The sequence below is a fragment of the Equus asinus genome, chromosome 1, assembly GCF_041296235.1.
Source record: "Equus asinus isolate D_3611 breed Donkey chromosome 1, EquAss-T2T_v2, whole genome shotgun sequence".
Taxonomy (NCBI): Eukaryota; Metazoa; Chordata; class Mammalia; order Perissodactyla; family Equidae; genus Equus; species Equus asinus.
Genome location: NC_091790.1, coordinates 178,309,559 through 178,326,036, shown reverse-complemented (window position 1 = coordinate 178,326,036; position 16,478 = coordinate 178,309,559). Strand labels below are relative to the sequence as shown.

The 16,478-nt window shown below is 35.5% G+C and overlaps 1 protein-coding gene across 10 annotated transcripts in view; it reads left to right on the top strand.

Annotated features, from left to right (window-relative positions):
• CADPS2 (calcium dependent secretion activator 2) overlaps nucleotides 1-16,478 on the top strand; it is a 496,507-nt gene that overhangs the window by 239,829 nt on the left and 240,200 nt on the right. For all 10 annotated transcript variants that reach the window (XM_044759580.2, XM_044759476.2, XM_070512671.1 and 7 more), the window contains exon 7: nucleotides 15,850-15,961. In XM_044759580.2, the coding sequence (XP_044615515.1) occupies nucleotides 15,850-15,961 (112 nt within the window). The remainder of the gene's footprint in view (nucleotides 1-15,849; nucleotides 15,962-16,478) is intronic.

Sequence of the window (16,478 nt, the reverse complement as noted above, 5' to 3'; positions counted from 1 at the left end):
ATATGTACATATGCTGTTTATCAGTCAGGACAATTCTGATATGTAGATATTCACTTGTTTTAGGATATTTCTGAACCACTATCAATATGCTAAAATCACTGACAATATTATTTTAGTTAAATGTAATGTCATATTTTAAAATATAAAGATGAGGGGCTGGCCCTGTGGCTGAGTGGTTAAGTTCGTGTGCTCGGCTTCAGCGGCCCAAGGTTTCCACAGTTCGGATCCTGGGCACGGACATGGCACCACTCATCAGGCCATGTTGAGGTGGTGTCCCACATGCCACAACTAGGAGGACCTACAACTAAATATACAATTATGTACTGGAGGGATTTGGGGAGAAAAAGCAAAAAAAAAAAAAAGAAAAGTAGATTGGCAACAGTTGTTAGCTCAAGTGCCAATCTTTAAAAAAAAAAACAAAGATGGCTTTCAGATTCAAATGATTGCCTGTATGTAACAACATCCCCCCACCTTGAGTTGGTTGTGTTATCCATAAAAACTGTCTGTAAACATGAAATATTTTGCTTATTTTTTGTGTGTATCAATGGCAGTCTGATCTAGAGCTATTGTACGTGCAACTTGTGCAGTTGTCCAGTGTGGCAGTAATTTCAAAAGCACAGCTCCTAGTCTGACCCACTTTCCCGTCTGCGTTTAACACAGTAAAATATACTGTCAAGAAAACTTGCTCATCCAACTGCTGTGGCTCTCTTCATAATCCTTCGAGGAATGATTAGAATAAAGCATATGGCATCATTCATTCATTCAGCAAATGATTGTTGAACCCTGTTCTGTGCTAAGTGCTGCACAGGTGCTGGGGTTGAAGTGATGATGAAAATCAGACATGGCTATGGCAAATGGCACTTGTAGTCTCAAGGGTGGAGACAGCCATTAACAACTGAACACCCAGGACCATATAATTAAAAACTGGGTAACTGCTTTGAAGAAAAGGAAGATAATCTTGCTCAAATATATGACAACAATCTAACTTATTAGGGAGGTGGTTCAGTGGCGCAAGTAGAGATAGTTAGGGAAGTCTTTTAGGAAATAACCCGTGAGCTTTCAACAGAAAGACAAGTAGTTAACCAGACAGGGGCAGGGGAATAATAGGACGATGAGGAATCAGTACTTCTATTGAAGGAACAGGCAAGTGCAGGAGCCTTCTGGATGGGCACAGATTGGGGTTAGGTGGGTTGAGATGAGGCTTGAGGAATAGCTAAGGGTGGGATATGCCCCACCTTGAGAGCCATGTTAAGGGTATTAATCTTCATTCTATCATCTTATTTCCTTATTTTACATTTTCTGTTTTACCCTTTCCCATCTTCCGTGATAGCAACCTTGGTGCACTTAAAAGTTTTGACTTTTGTTTATAAACATAGACTTTCTTAGTACTTCTCAGAGCTGTAGAATCTTTCTAGAGAAAAGTAAAAGAATTGCTTTCACATTCTAGAGTTTGGTGTGAAAGAACCATTTGTAAAGCTAGCTCATGTGTGAAACAGCAATTTTTCTTCTCTCATCATTGCCGGAGGCTAGTTAATCGTTCATGACTGGTAGCTCCAGCTCTGGAGCTGGATAAAGGGCACCACAGATTTTCTAATCTTGCTTCTCAGGCTACCTTAGCCCTCTGCTCCTGTACTGTTTCTCCTGGTTTATCATTTTCTGATTTTCCTGTCCTTGCTGATTTTTTTGGCTTGTACCCAATCTGCGTTATCTGCCTGTTCCTTCCAATGCTTTGTAGTGCTCTGCCTATACCACCACATCCCTACTATTTGATTTCTTGGCTTTGTCATTCTAGTCAGCTCATCTCTGTAGCTGTTGTTTCCATTTTGTTATTGTCTCCGCCTTTTTCAAACAAGACTCTGTTGGTAACCATAGTAGCTCAGGGACAGAGTGAATGAAGGAGATAACAAAAAACCCAAGAGTTTCCCTCTGTATGTGCTAACCAAAATGAGAGGAGAGACCTGCCAGGGGGAGGCTTGAATCTTAAGAGAGAGAAATTCATCTCTAAACTGGACTTTCCACCGATACATTGACAACGGAAGGCCCCAGCTAGACCATGAAGTTCTTAGACCAACAAGATAAGCAGCAGCTTCGTACCGCTCCAAGGTACTATAAGGACTGGAGTCTTCATTTTGTTCGGTTTCAGAATTCTTTCCAAACAGAACCTATAAAGATTTAGTAAAGTCTTCAGGAATTCCAAATACCTTTTATGATATCCTAGAGTTTGATGCAACGTTCCCCCAAGTGCTGCCTACCTCAAGCCTGGGTACCATGACTCTGAAAACAACTGTGCCTTAGGTTCACTGAGTAAAGAGTACAGAAAGCCAAGACAGGCATTAGACAAGTTTTCTGGAGGTAACTCAGCATTGATGGGCTTCCCAGAAGTCAAAGAACTATAAACAAAAGCTGCATTACCAACTAATATACATGCAACCTCGGGTTTTCAGGACTTGTCTTTTATCATATTTGACACATTTGCTGCTGCTTTCCACTGAAAATAGAATGCAAGATCACCCACAGGGCCTCTTTCCCTTTGGAGAAACTGGTATGAGAAAGCAGTCAGGATCGGTCATTTGGACCTCTGTCCTGACATCAGGAAAACGGGGTGCTCAGGTACACTGAGAGCAGCCATTCATTTTGTATGCCTTCCCACTTTCCAGACATTATGGTAGGTGTTTTCTTATTGATTTCATTTATTCATTTATGTCAGGTCGGACTTATTACTATTCCTATTTTCTGGATAAGAAAATGGATCCTCAAAGTTTGACAAACCTAAATTATAACTCAGCTCTTGAAACTCAGTCCTCTTAGACCCCAAAGTCTGTATTTTTTTTTTCGCACATCCTAGTCTTCTCTCTCGAATATGGAACGTGTGGTGGTTATGTATGGAGCACACTGGTGGTTGCAGTAGGAGATGGAGCTGCAGTTGTGAAAATAAATCATAAACATAGGAAGGTGATGCGCTAGACTTCGGTCTTAAGATGAAGGCCACTCTGTAGCCTTTCTCAGTGCTATGGTATTGGTTTACATTTCTCGCTTCTCCCTTTCCCACATGCCTGAGTCCTGAAGGCCAGAGTCTGTTTTCCCTCATCTTTGTATTTTTAGCATTCATCTCTATGATGGGCACATACTAGGTGCTTATTAAATATCATTCCAGAGGTTGGTCAAGTGAGGACAAGAATTATGGAAAGTGTCATTATTAAAATGTTCCTTCAAGGGCCAACTAGGTAAATATTGGTGAAACAGATCATAGCAATGACTTCTACTCCTTTAAAATCTTAGAGGGCTTGCCATTATCTCATAAGTATCAAATAAGTTTTTCAAAAACTCAATTTAAACGTCCTTAATTGTTAAAAGCGTGTCAGTGCTGCATTTATGTTCCAGGGTATCACAAAATTAAGTAGTTACTAGCCATCAGAAATTTACAAGTGGGGATTTCTGTTCCTGAGTAACACTGGGGTCGGTCTCATAGGAACCAGAAGCAGCAAGTGCCAGCAGTGACCATTTGGGCTGTGAAAATGACCAGCTCCCACTGCTTGGTCAGATTTCTCTAAGGCTGCTTGTGACCGTGTCACCTCTGTGCAGTGTCCTGCAGTGCTGGCACACTACCGGACGCAACTGGGGCTGGTTTGGGGCCCCTGCTGTGTTTTGCATTCTTCAGGATCTGCTTGCCTCCACTCCTTGCAACATGCCCTTGCTGAATGCTTGATGATGCTTTTGGTGTCTTCTCAACCCCCTCGGGAGTGGTCCCAGAGGACTCTTCCCTCTCTGGAGTCTGGAGTGTTTGTGTAATTCAGACTTCTATTGTTCCCAAATGACTTTGTGCAATTGGAAAATCTCTTTATTTCACCTAAAGAAACTGTCATTTAGGAAAAAAAAAAAAAAATAGTTTTATCTGCAGGGAGGCCCCAGGAGGACTTTTTCTAGGAGAAAGGAAACAAGCCTGTGTAGATGATCCAGTCTGATATTTCCCCTTTACAGAACACCCCCCCGCCCCCGCCCCGCCAGCCTTGTTACTGGTCAAAGACAGGACCAAGAGTCTTTTACCTTTGGAGCAGCTGGAAACAGCTGTGGAGCATTTGCTTTTAAATGTAAGCCATTAAGAATAGGATGCACTAACATTATAGTACCTTGGCAATTCCAAGGCTTTCAAATTAAGAAAATATAAAGGAAAACACTCTTAGACCCAGATGGCTGGCCACAGAGAACATTAACCATTGCTTGAGGTTCTATCGTATTAGAGATCAATTGTTGAAAGATCTGGTAAAGCAAGTACTAGTAACCAGTGGACACTCCAGCTTACTAGTAGCAGTATGCCGTACTGACTAGTGATAATTGTCACCTGATAGTTTGAAACCCTAGATTTCAAATTTTTGTGGTACTTTCTTCAATGGATAATGTATTAATTCTATTCCTTTTGAAAGGTGTTGTTTCCAGTTTACATAACACATCGACCTCTTACTTTCATGTCACACACAGGAACAAACCAGATGTTCTCACGTAAGCTTCCAAGTTGAGGGTATCAGAACAGTATCAATATATATTGATGAATTTCCATAGGTGACTATCGGTTTATGCAGTGTAGTTGTGCTCATTTCTACACCATCGCATTATATTATTTAAACCCCCTTCTAGGGATTTGTGTATGTATAACAAACCTTATATGTTAAACTTAAATTAATTTATCTTATATCATTTAGCCTGTCTTTCTATACATAGTTCTTAAAAATCTTGGTTTCCATCTTATAAAAAGTTAGACTTTTTTTGGTACTGTCTTAACCAGGTGACATTGTAATGAAAGATGTGACAAATGGTTCTCTTTAAAAGTAGATCCTTCAGGCTACTGTCTTTGAACTATCCTGCTCTGAGGGAGAGAAAGGAAAATGCTCGTGAGAGATTTTATCTTCTATCTTTTCTGAAACCTGATTTTATACTAACATTCTTGCTAGACTTTCCCAGAAGAAAAGCATACAAGTATAATATCATTACTCTGGATATGGAGGTTTAATGGCATGAATACTTCATAAATGAAATTCAGACTTTAGAGGATAATTTTATCCTATTACTCTTGAGGGTTTAGCAATCTTTAGAGCAACAGAATGGGAGCTGTCTCTCTGAAAAGAAGGGAAAACATCCCATAGACAATAAGAAAGAAGGAAGGTGAAGCCCTTAGGATTTTTCTTATTATGAAAGTGATCATTACCTACCGCGAGCCATCCCAAATATTTTTCTACCTTAAAGTGCAAGATGTCATCGCAGGATTTCTTCTTTCTTTGTCATGTTGAAGAAATAGATAACTTTATATTGTTTTTTCGTCATAATAAAATGTTTTAGTACAATGTTTTTTGAGAGATCTTCCCCAAAGCTTAGAGTGATAAAACTTAGTTACTTTAAAGGATATTTTCTAGTTCTTCCATTAAAATTTGCATCATGTCAGCATTTTACACTGTAAATTATTTTTAAAAGGGAGGAAGATTAAAATGTGCAAAAATACATTAAGATTCAGAGTAATTCTCAGTTTATAGCTCTGTTTACCTATTCCAGGTAGATCTTTGATTAATCCTCCTTCCTTTTCTCCTCTCTCTCTCTCTCTCCCTTCTCTCTTCCTCACTCCCACTCTCTCTCCCTCTTTTTTTCTTTATGTTTTGCTGTTAGTTGATGTCTCTCTCTCTTGTTTCTGACATTGTCTGGATTTTAATGTCGCAATTTTATGAAACAGATTAAAATTTTAATGTTTAAAACTATGGGCCGGCCTGGTGGTGCAGTGGTTAAGTGCGCACGTTCTGCTTCTGCAGCCCAGGGTGCGCCGGTTCAGATCCCGGGTGCGGACGTGGCACTGCTTGGCAAGCCATGCTGTGGTAGGCGTCCCACGTATAAAGTAGAGGAAGATGGGCATGGATGTTAGCTCAGGGCTAGTCTCCCTCAGCAAAAAGAGGAGGATTGGTAGCAGTTAGCTCAGGGCTAATCTTCCTTTAAAAAAAAAATTTTTTTTTAAGGTACGTATCATTTTGCTTAGTAAAGCTGAAGTAATACTATGGATACTAATAGGAATAGTTAGCATCTATGTGCACTTTCTATATGACAGGTGCTGTGCCATTATGGGTCTTAACATGAATTGTTTCCCTTTGTTTTATGAGGAACGTGTTATTAAGTTATGGTAGAGTTGCTTGCCCAGGGTCCCTCTTTGCATGCTGGAATTGGTATTTCAGCCCAGAAACTGTCTCTGGGGTCTGTGCTCTTTAACCCTTTCTCACTGCCCCTGTACTGTACCTTAGGCGAGGCCTCAGATACTGGACTTTTTTTTATCAATCTTTTTCCTTCACACATCTTTATAGGAAACTGTTAGAACAATGTTGTGATATTCAAGTCATTAATTTCATTAAGGTTATCATCATTGATGTATAGCTATGCAGAATAATTCCTTGGGTTTTGTTGAAAGGATAGAATAGTATACTGTGATGTCTTAAGTGACAGTGTGATTTGTGTGATAACTGCTATGCTCGTGGCCTAGAAAGTCAGGTCATAATTTCATTTATTGCCACTGCTATATTGCCTTGGGTACATTATTAACCTTTATGTGTTTCAATTTAGATATCTCAAATTGAAATTTCAAATACTTTTAAAGTGTGTCAGCAACAGTCATGGCATTAAATAAGGCAATTTTTATAAACACTGTTTCATCACCCAAGTTAAACCAATTTAATTATATGTATAGAAAATCTGTTTTTTAAATATACTAAATATATGTTTGAATGAAAAAGTTTAAATCTGTTTCACAAATTATTAAAGGGAAAGAATATTTGCTTATAATAAACTTTTGAAATTCTAATAAATCTTGGATTTCATATTACAATGAATAACTTAAAAATTTGGACTTTTGATTATAACAGGGACATTTGTGGTAAATTTTATTTACTACACAGGTAAACTTTTGAGGTGACCTTTTTAATCACTTAGGATAGCCGTTTATATTTGAGAATAGTTTGAATATTGGGCTGCCTTAGAACTTTGTTCTTGGTCTTTTGTTCTTTCAATACTTATGTAAAAACAATTGAATATATACAAGAATGTCTTTGGCAACATTTTTTAGTAGTTAAAATTTGAAACAACCTTAAGATCCCATCAAGAAAAGAGTGATTGACTAAATTATGGCACAGCCATACCAGAGGAATGATTTACAGGCTTAAAAAGAATTCTATAAATCCATGTACTAATATATAAAAAAGTTCAATATGTAGTGTTACATAAAATAACAAGTTATAGAACAATCTGAATATCCCATTTATTTAAAAATAATAAATATGCGTTTAGGTACACACATACACAAGCTTATAGAAACATGTATAGGCTTGGACTTCTAAGATACAAGTTCCTACCATCATGGCATTTTAATGAGCACCCTTCACAAACTCATTCATTCTTGTAGTTTCTAATGCCATCTCTATGTTAATAACTCTCAAATCTGTGTCGTCTTTGCAGTCTTTTAGGAGTCCAGACCTTAATTTCAAGCAGCCTATTGGAATCAGACGATTGAATTTTCTAAAATAAGTCCCTTCACTTCTGATAGTCTTGACTATTGTGAATGACATGTCACCAGCCATCCACATTCCCATGAAAACATAGTTGTCTTCACCATTCTTTCCTTCATCTTTGGTAAAAGTCCATCAATATTGGATAAAACTGATATACTTGGGCCCTGGGAAATGACTTAGAAATGTAGCGTTTTTTAAATATCAGAAGTTGCTCTTCTGAAAGTGTCCTCTGACTAGCAAAAGCTTACCATGAAAGTGTCTTAATTGCTCATATTAGTCAGAAATGGTATATTTAAAAGCATTTGCACAGTGCTTAACATTGTTTTTAAAATATTTCAGTGTTTTATTTTTTAATTTCTATTTATATAATCAGGCTCTTAGCAATTCTTTTTAAACTTAATTCCCAATTTTAAATTATTCAATTAGAAAGAGATAGCTGTGTATATTTGTAGTAGGGAGATATTGTATCTACTAGGTATATTTTATACGTCCTGTTAATGTACCTGTTTTACTTACACATCTTTGCACAATGGTTTTGAGAGTACTCATGGCCATGATGAGCAGGACAATGACTGATAGAAAGACACCAACAGTTACAGACAAGGGATACAGGTTTCTTTATGAATTTAAAGCATACTAGAGCTCACCTGCATAAAGATAGCTTCACAAGCAGGGCCATAGCTATGTGCCATCAGAAAACTAGGTAAGTTTCCCTGGAATACAGTCCCCAAGAAGGCACACAGCTGCAGCTAATATTGTTTGGCAATATTGAGGATACCTTTTATGGAGTCTTTCTGATCAACTCATTGCATCCCTTCTTGGTCCTTGGAGTTTGTGAAGAGTGCCCATCTATCTTGTTACCAAATATGAGTAATTGAAAATAGCTCAAAACAATCCTGACTGTTCATAATGAATTGGGTGAATCCAAATTCAGTTTTTTGGATAAATCCCCCATAGGACAGGAGAAAGACTTCAGACCTATTTTAAACCAATTGCAGAATACTTGAAAGATTTTCTACTTCCCAAAGAATATCTAAATCAGTGCTACCAAATATTTGGTGTTTGGATGTTTAAGTTATGAACCAAAACTTTTATTTAGGCAAATATTCTTGGATGAATGTTACATCACTTTAATCTTAAAAATGCCTAAATTAAGAAAATGATAATTTATAGTTGGACTGTTAAAATAATCGCAGCATGGCAAATCTTAAGAATTATATGTAATTCTTTAAGGACTTTATTTCTACTCCTGTAATTGGATCCTTAGTGTTTTCTGTTACAAAATTAGTGATGTATTTAGAATCATGTCATTGTTATTTGATTACTTTAATAACTCAATCTTGGTAATAAAGTGATGGTAAAATGGTGAAGAAGACATCGTTTTAAAAAGCATTCATTAGATTGGAAATGATAAGGCAAGCTATCATTTGAAAAAAGAGTTTATAGCTTTCTTGTATACCAGCAATAGTCAGACAATATAAAGGAAATAGATTCTTTAGACTCCCAAGACAAAAAATATTATGAAATGAATTCAACAAGGAATACGTAAGACCTACATTGAAGAATAAAATTTAGAGACTTCACCAAGAAATATTAGAACATATTTTAATGAATGGAGAGACCTCCCACTTTCTTGAATAGAGACATAAATTGAAAATGTCTAATTTCCTTTTTGTTCAAACACGTATCATGATATAAAGCTACAATAATCAAAACAGTCGAGCACAGCTAAGGAGCTGGATCTTTAGGACAGAGTTCAAAACCAAACCCAAGTTTATATAATAATATAAATATATTTGGCTTCTAAACCAAATGAAATTGGGATAAAAGAAAAATGAATTGAAACTGCCATTTAATACCACTGTTAAATTTCAAGTAACTTGAAGATTTAAACAATGGAAATGTGAAAGAAATATAGGTTAATATTCATATAATTTTCGGTTAAGGAGAGACTTAAGTAGGATGTCAAAATCAAACTATGTATCAAATTGATAGCACTGACTACCTAGTATTTTTTTAGAAAAGCCACAAACGAGTTAAATAGAAAATAACTAGGGGTGACAATATTTGTCATATGTATCAGAAATGGTTAATGTTTATCTTAGAGTTTTTAAAAATCACCAATTAAATGAAAGCCTACTAATAGATAAGTGGACAACGGTAAAAAAAAGGCAAATCATAAAAGAAATGCAGATGACTAGTAAAGAGACATTAGTTGCCCTCAGAAGTAATTTTAAAATGTGGTTTAGGACCCTGTTTAATTCTGTATGATTTGATTTATTTGTACTTATGAGTTTGTATATATGTCTCCCCTACCAGTCTGAGCCAGGATTAGTACAGGTCTGTCATCTTGATTTTTTCTTCAAAGACTCCTATCGTTCCCAAAGCCTGTCATATAGTTGGATGGATGAAATAATTTTTGAAGTTACATATACCCTATTTAATTCACTAGTGCTGGTCATAGATGAGGAATGTAGGTTGAGCTTGCTTTTAGATTCTAAGCTTCTATAATCATGGTGCATTATATGTTCACAATAAATAAGAATTTTGAGTTAAGGGATTTGAATGGTTTTTGGCATAACTGTTTTACTGTTCATGAGTTTCACCTTACTTTGAAATAAATATGCTAGTAATTTTTGAGAATCCTTTCAGGTCGCACTATAAATCTAGTTCTTAAGCTCCTGTAAGAGGCCAAGGTAGGTATCCAGCTGTTAAGAATGCAGGCTGGGGGTGAGGAGGGATGTGTGTTACAGTATATAACAAAACTATTGTCTATAAGCATCTGTTAGAATATGAGTTCCAATAGAATAGAAACTTCAGTTGCTGACACTAGAATATTGTCTGGCCTATACAAGCTACACAATTTTTTTTTTTTAATGAATAAAAGACCCACATTCAGTCTTGTGCCTCCTCTTTTTTTTTTTTCTTTATGTCACACCTGGTTTTACATCACTTCATAACCATCATAAATAGCAGCAAAATATTCCATTGTGTGCCCAAAAATTACTTGATCATTCCCTTAATAGGAGATATTTAAGTTGCTTGCTTTTGCTCTTATACATAATGCTATAGTGAATATGTTTCTGATTATTTTTTTCAATGCTCATTATTATTTTGTTAGGTTAAGTTCTTAACAGTAGCCTTACTGGATGAGTAGACATGAACATATATTTTGGCTCCTGATATAAATTTCCAGTATACTTTATTTTTTAGCTAAATACATAATTAATGTCAATTATTTCAGTTCGTCTATGAACTGCCCTGTGTTTTCATAGCCAGGAAGTCCTGCTGTCCTCATAAAGGTGCTTTGTAGATATTTTATTCATTTGAAGATTTACATTGAAAGTCTGAATCCTCATAAATAATACATTCATAGAAGTAGAAAAAGGCAATGTATTTTGAGTCAAAGCAAATTGACAGTAAGATTAATGTATTCTTTTATCTCATAATACAGGGGAAATAGTAGAAAGATAATAACTGGTATTAATCCCTTAAAGTGTTTAAACATGCCAGTTAAGTAGAAAACAAGGAAATATCTTGGTGAATATTGAAGATAGGCGTATTATCTTCTTCCCTTCTTCCTCTGCCTTTTTTTGGGGAGTGGGGAGGGAGGCTTTGATTTTTAATTCATTCATCATAGAATTCATAGGCATTTTATATCAGTACGTATCTTTTTAACTTTTACTTTTCACAGGAGAAATTATTAAGGTGGTGCCAGTTTTTTTGTATCCTGGGATGTTGGGATTTATAAGGACTGTTAAATGCTGCCATATTAATATTTATGCACCACTTTAAAACTGCACATTTCTGTCAAATGTCAGTAAAAGCTTTGTCCCCTCGCTGTTACAATTAGGATCTACTGGTATCCTCCTGCCTTCTCCCTGCCTGAAAGCATGCTGTTTAAGCTTTCCTTATTTCCCAGGAGCTGGGCGTGAGTGCTGCATGCTCTTGACTTAGAGGTCCCAGACCTTGTAGGTAGATGTATTCTTGTGAATTGCATGCTGGGGCCTGTGATATTCATCTGTTTCCTGCCTTCATTGGCATCCTGGTTTGGGAAATGAATATCCTGGATTCCCTTTCAAGTTCTGGATTACTAATGATTTCTTATAAATTTCAGCCAACTCTTTGTTTTCTAATCAATTAGTATCTCTATTTGCAATATATTGATTAAATTGGTTCTCTGACTTTTCCAAGCTTATTTGTATCTTATTGCCCTTCCTAGTATAGTGTTAGTTCTCTCATTCTACACAAGTCTAAGGGTTGAAAAGTAATCATGACCTTGGGATTGTAGGAGATAATAAACAGTTTATACTCAAAGGAGATGGTTATTATTGAACATTTTAACATCACCAAAAGTTGACAAAAATACAAAGGGAAATTGAAAAAATCTCAATCTTGGTGGGACATTTTAATACTTCTACCTTGCTATATAAAGGATACCAAAAATCATTGAGGATAAAATAGATTTAAACAGCATAAACAAGCTTGATCTTATGGCCATATGTACAACACCATACCCACAATGGAGAGTACTTTTTCTTTTCAAGTATTCATTGAAAAGTTACACACACACATAAATACCTACCTATAAATTCTGGAATATAAAGCTGGTTTCAACTATTTCAGAACATTAGTACCATGCAAGTTATATATTCTAATCTGACGCAATAAATATAGAATTTAAGAAAAAGGAAAAGTTCATATTCATTTAGAAATTCTGAAAACATATCTGCATACAGCTGAATAATAAAAATATTACATTGTAAATTTATGGGATGCTGTACTTACAGTGGTTAAGGGAAATTTATAGCCTTTAAATGCTTACCTAGAACAAAAGAAAGGCTTAAAATTATGAGTCATGCATTCAACTTAAAATTTTAGAACAGCGCAATTAACACAAGTAAATTAGAATGAAATAACAAAGAGCAGACTTAATGAAATAGAAAGCCAACGTGCGATAGAGAGGATCATCAAAGTCAATCAATGGTAGTTTGAAAAGAGATAAACCTCTGTTAAGGTTAAAATGAAAAAAAAAAACCTATTAGGAATGAAAAAGGGGACATAGCAGATGCTGTAGATTCAAAAGATAAGGAGATTTTACAACTTTGTGCAAATAATTTAGAAAAACTTAGATGAAATATATTCGTAGAAAAATAGTAGTTATCAAAATTGGCTCAAAGAGGAAACCTGAGTAGTTTTATAACTATAACCAGTGAAGAAATAGAATCAATAGCAAATATCTTCCCATGAAGATAGGCTGGGCTCATGAACAAATAATTTCCACGTTTCACAACTCTTGCAGGGAATAGAAATGTAGCACTTTTCAACTCATTTAGTAGGGCTAGAATAACAAAGTTGACAAGGAAAATACAAGAATGTAAATCCACGGGCCAGTCACAATCATGAACCTTGATGTAAAATGCTAAACAAAATATTAGCATACTAAATCAGGTATTTTTTTTAAGAAGAAGAAATTAGGTTTAGGTCTGAAAAGCAAGAAAATGGATCAATATAATCAATTTCAATTACTGATTATCTCAATAGATACAGGAAAATGCTTAATAAAATAGAGCATCTATATCTATGATTTATCTATGACTCTCCATATAATATATATAACTGTGATAGAGAAAATCCAGAAATGGATTATATATGACATATAGAGGAGGATATATATAATCTGTGACATGTCTATGATATATATGTCACATATCTATGATATATATGTATATATTAACACACATATCTGTATTCTGATTTATTTAGGTGTGTGTATATAATGAGCTAGGAAAAGAGAATTTCTTTTACCCATTAAAGACAAACTATAGAAACCTAGAGCAATCATCACACTTCTAGGTAAAAATGCTTGAAAGATTCCCTTTAAGAAAAAATTCAAGGGAACTGTTAATATAAAATCCAGAATCCTGGTTACTTTGGTGGTAGTATCAGTTGGGGACAAGAAGATGTGACCATTGCAGGGCACAAAGCGTTTCTCTTCTAATGTCCTGGTACATTCTCCATCTTAAACAGAGTGGTGGGAATGTTGATTTTATTTTTACACTTTAAACTGTGTCTCATTTTTAGATGCTTTCTATAGGATATTCACAATAAAATGTTTTTATTTATTTAATCTTTTTTTTGCTAAGGAAGGTTCACCCTCAATTAACATCTGTTGCTAGTCTTCCTCTTTTTGTATGTGAGCTGCCACGACAGCATGGCCACGGATGAGTGGTGTAGGTTTGCACCTGGAAACTAAACCTGGGCTGCCCAGGCCGAAGGTGCTGAACTTAACACTGCACCACTGAGGCTGGCCCTACAAGGTTTTTAATGAGTACGACTGAAGAATAGTTGTTGAAGATACTAATTTGTGAGGAATCCGAGATAGAAAGCAGTTTACTAGAAGTTCATGGAATCATGAGTGAGCACAGTTCCTTACATATGCATTATTGTTCATCTCATTCCATTTAACAGTGGAATTGGCAACACATTTCACTTCATGTAAAATAGCAGAAGGATGAGGGTAAAAGATGAAACTCACCACGTCCCTCAGTGATAGCTGGTGGTGTCAGGAAATATTTTTCTCTTTAGAGAACTGCATATTGGAGTAGTTTGGGAATTTCAAATGATCATAGAAAACAGTATAAATACTTTCAAAGGATTTTGATATTAGAGGGGAAAAAATAATTTAGTACACCAAAGAATTTTTATGAAGAGAATTTAGTTTAAAAGGTCAGCAAATCCTATGGAAAACTATTAGACTGTCTACATGACTACTACACATCTTTGATTTCAATTATAAGAAAATGTCTCTGAGGGTTAGTTTTCAAAATTTAACCACGTGATAAAGAATAAATAAGGTTATGTCCTGGGAGTCTACTCCAGGGTTGTCTTCTAGATTGCCTGACTGCATTCAAGGCTTAAGGTCCCACACACTAAACTGAGAATTTTTCTTTACTCCCTTATTTTGGTTCTGAATCTATTTTTATTTTTATTCCTATTACTATTCCTTTTGTAGCTCTACTTTATCTCACACTATCTTAATTCTATGAAATGGCAAAAGGATTCTTTGCTAACCCCTTTCTAGAAGTCTGAACTAAGAGTTAAGCTGCTTTTCCATCCTAACTGAATCTCTCTCTTCTCTCTGGCACGTGAAGTTAATTTCAAAAGAACAAACTGCAACTGGATGCTAGTTTCTTCAGTCGTTGAAATGGCCTCTGCTTTACTGTATGTGTATTACGATGTTATAACTGCTGTGACAGAAGAGGAAGACATCACAGTTATTCAATTTTTATTATACTTGCCTCAGTTTTCTGTATTTCCTAAGCTTTCTGAATAAGGTTTATAAAATAAAGTTCAGACAGTGTCATGAAAATGGTAAATTATTTTTTAAAGCAAAACAAGAAAATTGGTATTTTTATTTGGTAATTTATCTTTAACAGAAATCTTTATTTCATTAGATCTCACTTTTCCTCCTCTTCTGTGTACTCTTAATGGCATTTTCTTCATGCTGTGCTGAATCTCATGTCTGTGATCTCTGACTTATGAGAAACATTATAAGGTTTTTTAATATCAGGTGTGTGCCAGTTAAGTGTGTAAATGTACTAGAATGAATTGGCGTGTGGTGAAGGTAAGATGCTATTAATTAAAAGATAAGCCAGGAAAACATGTTATTTAGTCATGATGATTTGAAAAGCCAGATGTCGACAGACTTATTCCATTCCTAGGAGAGCGTGCTGGGAAATTAACTGAAAAACACTTATATTTTTATGATGCCTATTTATTTCTTTTTGACAGGAGCTTTAAAAAGATCATATAAAGTAATAGACTTGAGTTAATTACCTCCACCTTGTAAAATATAAATAAAATATCTAGTAAAGACTTTCCTAGAAGGTGTAGGGTGAAGTCTTCACACGTAAAAATAGTTTTCTGAGAAACCACCTCTTAAGTAAACAAACCCTTAGCTGTTTTCCCCAGCATCCATAAAAATGGTGTAGTAATTTGTATTTGAATTAATAAAATAAGTTTTCAATAGCTACATCTATAGTTCTTTACCTTAACCTGATTTCTTATTGCACACTCTATTTTGTACTCTAGTGTGCTAATTTTTGGAACAGCTGAATGATTATTACAAGCTGTAAAGCTTATTGTTATTTTCCTTCTTGACTGTGCCATCTGTCAGAAACAAAAGCAAAGATTAAAAAATCTCATTGAGCCAGAAAAAATTCTGTATTGTTTAATGTACCTTCTAAGGAGACACGTCTATCTGGAAAAAAAAAATTAATAATGCCTTTTAAAGAAAATCATTTTTACTTCATTGCAGATGGGGAACTCAAGGAGATTTCACCACTACCCATCCTCGGCCCGTGGTCAAAGTAAAACTCTTCACAGAAAGCACTGGGGTCCTGGCCCTTGAGGATAAAGAACTGGGAAGGGTGAGTTATGGTCAGCCTTGTGTGTCTGAGGTCACACGATTTTAACTTTTTTTGATTCAGAGTTAAGGTGGATCGGAATGCAGTGTGTGAACTTTCTGATTATAAATTAGATAAAATAATTTATTTGTAATTTCCCGTGAGCCCAGCTTACAGCTCTGATTTATTAAATATAATAATAACGTAGAAAGTCGTTTGATAGGCTTTGGGTGTGTAGGGATTTCACAGAAGATCAGTCACTGACTCATTTTTCTCACATGTGTACTCCACTGGCCAGTGAGTATGTATGGTACAGACCAACTTGTCCTTCTTGGTGAGAGGTAATTCTCATTTAAACATTTCTGTCCAGAGTTAAAAGCATCATCTTTATGTTTGAAGTAATCTGTTCTTTATGTTCATTATGATTAGACTAATTACAGAATATCTCTTAAGTGTATTTATCTCTCTTGCCTCTCCCATTTTCCCTGTGAGAAGGTCTTTCTCACAGATCTTTCTTTTAACAAGGCGTTTTTTTTTTCCT